The sequence below is a fragment of the Anneissia japonica genome, unplaced genomic scaffold (assembly GCF_011630105.1).
Source record: "Anneissia japonica isolate Jap-2015-1 unplaced genomic scaffold, ASM1163010v1 scaffold285543_len7675_cov123, whole genome shotgun sequence".
NCBI lineage: Eukaryota > Metazoa > Echinodermata > Crinoidea > Comatulida > Comatulidae > Anneissia > Anneissia japonica.
The window spans coordinates 2,175-7,675 of NW_022716058.1; the positions used below are offsets into that span (position 1 = coordinate 2,175).

The 5,501-nt window shown below is 36.8% G+C and overlaps 1 protein-coding gene across 1 annotated transcript; it reads right to left on the minus strand.

The window, feature by feature from the left end:
• Positions 1 to 824: 824 nt before the first annotated feature.
• Positions 825 to 5,489, minus strand: LOC117109531 (sodium-dependent phosphate transporter 2-like). Its single transcript, XM_033251904.1, has 6 exons — positions 5,380 to 5,489; positions 5,152 to 5,238; positions 4,873 to 5,028; positions 4,552 to 4,705; positions 2,299 to 2,484; positions 825 to 1,842 (listed from the first exon to the last, which is right to left on the minus strand). The coding sequence occupies exons 1-6, from the start codon at positions 5,477 to 5,479 to the stop codon at positions 1,605 to 1,607; spliced, it is 921 nt and encodes a 306-aa protein (XP_033107795.1). The 5' UTR covers positions 5,480 to 5,489; the 3' UTR covers positions 825 to 1,604.
• Between the last annotated feature and the right edge of the window lie 12 nt (positions 5,490 to 5,501).

Below are 5,501 nucleotides of genomic sequence, written 5' to 3' on the forward strand. Positions count from 1 at the left end.
CAAAACATTGGAAAGGTGGATAAAAACGATGAACAATGGTCTCTAAATTGACAAAATACGTTCCCATCATTTGTTTTTTATAACATAGGCCTATTACTCGGGAAAATCATCGAGAACGGGTTCGCATTGATTTACAGAGTTCATTCTAGAATAAGTTCTGACGGTCTTTTCCGTAGAACAATAAGTGCTTTGCCGGTGACCGTCGGTACAGCGTGTGCCTAGTGCCTATCCACATTTATTGAATTCTTAACTGCACAGGCTATAGTGTGGAATTAGTTGCCTCCAATAGTTCGAATATACAATGTAACACTAATGTTTACAATGTAGTCTTCTTATCGTTTACAATATTATTAGGGCCTACATGAACCTTTATCGCACGACGGTATATAGTCTTGAAGAGTATCGCATTCATCCAATCGTGTGTGCGTCGATCTATTCAAGTGCTGTACCGAATAAATTAGGGAAATCCTTGGCCTAATTTCTCATAGGGCGCCTACAATTCATTTTTTTTAAATTCAAATCTGGATCAAACTCAACCGCAAGCATAAAAAAAATATAAATAATCACACAACGTAAACACTAACTAAAAGTAGACTGAGTAATTGCAACAGGCATGCTCTTCGCAGTCTTGCCAGTAGGCCTAAGAAACAAAAATGGTAGTTGCGTTGTGGCACCGCCATGAATGATGAAACCTGAAATTTTAGTTCGGAATGATCGCCTGATAGTGTTACTACCATTTTTTCAATATTCGATGTGCAGTTGTGATACCAGTGAACTATACTGTAGTCTAAACATTGATAATAAATTAGACTCACAAAACGTTTAACAATAATATCTCGGTCATGTTTCAAATAACTGAAGATGCATTTTTTCCTTAGAGAAAACAATACTTAGTTATATTTTCCTTAAGTATTGAAATTGAACATGTTCAATCTCAAAACTGTGGAGTTGTATGACGATCTAGTAGCCCACACCCCAGCTAACATTTTTGCCTTAGCTTCACAGTTTGGTGTTGAAAACATCTTTAATTTTTGTAACGTTACTGAAAAACTGAAATGACTCTTAATAAATCTTGTATTATGACATAAATATAATTTATTCTTGTGCCACATTAAATTGAGATGACGTATTTTTAGCTAATTGTTAAATAACGTTTTTGACCATTCTAATCATTGTCAAGTTCAGCAGTGACGTCACCATTAGAGCGACAAATTACTTAGAATGAACACCTTCCTGCAACTTTTTGTTAGTCATTTTCTGACAACATATCTACAGCTTTCACAACGTTCCCGAACTTTATAGCATTTTCAGTTTGCTAATATTTAACCCATACCATGTGGTTGAAATCGATCTACACATTCCCCCCCCCCCCCCCCCCACCTCCCAAACTACAGTTCGATTGAAATTATACTATAAATAGCAAAAGATATGAACATCAATGTTCATTCATTCAGACAGAAAACAACGTAGCACAACACTTTCGAATTCAGTATATTAAACTAAATTATAATTATAATGTAAACTATAATTATTTTTTCCAATATCTTTACTTTGTCAGATTATCCATCAAAACATTATTCTTCAGATGTTTTTTATATTGTATTTCATACGGTTTTTTGAAGTAGGAACATCATAAAAGCACTAATGCCGACAGTAGCAGGGAGAGTGATGACCCATGCTGCAATGATAGAGTAGAATAACGTCCAGTCAACGGCAGTCTTTGTTCTTACCCAACCAACGGCGACAACAGATCCGACTTTACAATGCGTAGTGCTAACTGGTATTCCCAGATTAGAGGCAACCAGCACAGTTGTTGCAGAACCAAGCTCGATTGTAAAAGCACTGCAAAAGTCAACATAATTACAATGAGTAATGTTACCGTTGTGTTGAACATTATAAGCAATACGAATAATTCGAGTAAGTGTGGCTCACCAAGAACACAAAAGAAGACATTGACAGTTTAAATCGAACCATGTAGAGTCTGCCGTCCACACTCAGCTAACTCCCGTACCGCTGTGCCTCCTCTGTTCTTTTTTAATGTTACATGTTTAATAACATATATGATCATAATAAATAAGTGTTTAAAAATGCCGACCGATCGGTCCTGGTTTCCAAATGGCCCTGTCTGAGGCATCAATATCTTTTATTTTGGTCTATAATTATCTGCTGTATAAACCTGTTCGTATATTTTAAAAATTAAATTAGCCTATGTTTCGATGTCAACTAAAGAAAAAATCAATAAAGTAAAGCATATGCAAACACTTATACCGCATATTACACAAACCAAACCAAGTGTACCTTGATACTGTTAGTGGCGTCAAATCGTCACCCACAGTCTCTATAACTCTTTTACCAAGTACCCACAAACCGATTGAGACACCAATTGAGCCATAGACGAGTATCCATGTGGGAACCTCCTCTTCCTGTTGAACATCACCTGTTGTGTATATTACCCACAATGCCACAAATGGTCCTATAGCGTTACTGATAAACGAAGAAAAAATAATTATTCAATCACCATAACAAATGATTCAGGCATGTGTGCTTGTAATTCCAAAATACTTCAATCTATCTCACTAACGAAACATTATGGTCGAGTAAATCTGCCTTCAATGAGACTAAAGGAATCTGCTGGAAAACAGAACATAACAAACATAAGATCCCTGGACTTCCAAGGAAGTACGGTAATTAACCACAGTGAAGAAAGAATGACCCGAAACGTTTGACAAGAAAAGTTAAAGGATTTTTAATGAATTAATACGTCTGTATAATATGTACATATTTCAACAAATTGTTTTATATAAATTGAAACAATTGTATATTAAAACCATTAAGAGAAAATAATAAAACAGGTTTAGTATATGTTGAATATAAACTGTAAACATAATGTTCTGTAAACCTATTTTACTTAGTAAAAATGTAAATGTTTATATAATGTGTATGTACATAATATGTATGTGTATATGCGTGTATGTGTGTTTATGTATGAATACATAGCCTAAAACAAGAATAGGCCTATGTTTTGTATAAAATGTATACTGGAAAAAAAAAAGAGAATAAAGGTGAGCTGCTCCCACGACGAAAGAGAGAGAAAGAGATAAAAAGAAAAGTTTAAGAATACCTCCAAAAATGCCAGTCATTTTTCAATAGCAAAATAAAGAAAAAAATCACAAGGAAAAAATTCATAATGCTGAAGCGTTTCAGTGGATAAAGTCAGAGAAATATTGTAATAATAGGCATAGTATAAGAAAAACTCTTATTTAACCAGTGTACCACAAGTGCAAAGAAGGAGTTGGATCCAGAATATAAGCCTACCTATAAAACAAGTGACAAGGGCAATGAAAAAATGAAAAACAGGGGTGGCGCCCGGATGCAGAGGTCCATGATCGGGGGTGGGGCCGTTTCCCCAACGAGGGGGTCAGAAGTAAAGTGGGCGTGGTTGAGCTTCGATTGAAAGGTTACGAAAGTGGTCCAGGGTGCGAAGCCCCGAAAATTTTTACAATTTAGGGGTTTCAAAGGCTTATTTAATCGATTTTAGGGTCTACTAATATGTAGAATATACATACAATTTTTTTTCTCCCCGACGAATTGTGTTTTTTCTCCCCGACCCGTCTCTTATACACATCTAGATGTGTATAAGAGACAGGGATCAAACTCAACCGCAAGCATAAAAAAATATAAATAATCACACAACGTAAACACTAACTAAAAGTAGACTGAGTAATTGCAACAGGCATGCTCTTCGCAGTCCTCTTGCCAGTAGGCCCAAGAAACAAAAATGGTAGGTGCGTTGTGGCACCACCATGAATGATGAAACCTGAACTTTTAGTTCGGAATGATCGGCAAAATAAAGAAAAAAAATCACAAGGAAAAAATTCATAATGCTGAAGAGTTTCAGTGGAAAAAAGTCAGAGAAATATTGTAATAATAGGCCTAGTATAAGAAAAACTCTTATTTAACCAGTGTACCACAAGTGCAAAGAGTTGGATCCAGAATATAAGCCTACCTATAAAACAAGTGACAAGAGCAATGAAAAAAATGACAAACAGAGGTGGCGCCAGGATGCCGAGGTCCACGGTCGGGGGTGGGGGCGTTGTCCCAACGAGGGGGTCAGATTTCCCTGACGAAAGTAAAGTGGGCGTAATCGAGCTTCGATTGAAAGGTTTAGAAAGTGGTCCAGGGGGCGAAGCCCCGAAAATTTTGCAATTTAGGGGTTTCAAGGGCTTATTTAATCGATTATAGGGTCTACTAATATGTAGAAAATACATACAATTTTTTTTCTCCCCGACGAATTGTGTTTTTTCTCCCCGACGGGGGGGGGGGCAGCACTCCCCGACGGGAGGCCTGCTCCCCCCGGCTCCCTGGCGCCACCCCTGATGACAGATGGTGAAGTTCGTGTTGGCCACAAGTTTAGCTAACGAGCTAAGCTGCTGCTCTCATTGGAATGGTGTATTTCCTCATACTGTATTTAGTTGTTCAAAGCTAATTAACTGTTAAGAGGTTTGTTTTTCAATGTATCCCAGTCTTTAACGATGTCATTATGTTACTGACCTGATGTCATTGCCACCGTGTGCAAATGCTCCAAATATCGATGACAATACCTGGAGTGGTAAACAGATTTTTGTGACATGTGGGTGATCTTTAACTTGTCTCCACTCTGGATCGTCGGCATGACGATTAACGGTACTAAATGTGCGCTTCTTCACTAAAATGAACAGAATACATGTATTATATGCTGGTATTCATTCTGTGCAAATCCAAAATTAAATTTTTCAAAATCTAGCCCTCGAATAAACGATGGTTCTTATTTCTTCTGCTACAAATTGCCGTGATTGAATTGTTTTAAAGTGTATGCAATTTGCATAGGCCTACCTCCGTTCATATTCAACGCAGTTTGTTTCGATTGATCATCATCATGTGGTAGGCCTATCTTTTCTTTATTTGCATCTACTTCGACTGTACTCTTCGACTTTTTTAGATTATTACCGTGAATTTCACCAGCTTCCGGAATTGAACTTGCATCTAACTCTGTAATTATGAAAACAGAATGGCAAAAATAAACACTTTTGATCAATCGGCGGTCTTTGACAAATAGAGCCTCATAGCCTCTTTAAAAAAAAACGGACGAAAACTTGTCTACGTGATAATTACCGGACATAGCTAAATTGTGATAAAAATCTTCGTCCTCCGTTTGTGTTGTTTGAGATACCATTCTAATTTCTCCACCAATGTGATATCCTTAAAATAGAAAAAAAATATTAAAAGCTGAAATTAAATTCTTTAAATTGACTTGAACATCTATGTTAATTCGATGAATTAAAACAAAAAAAAGTGTCTCTCTAAAAACAAACGGAAATAAATTGAACAACATAAACTTACCTAAGATTAACCGTCTCACTCTTGGAACATATATCAACCAGACGAGAGAACCAACAAGAAACCCGGTTCCAAATGCAATCAAAAGCACAGCCCATGCCATCAACTCACCGAGTGCTGTGAAC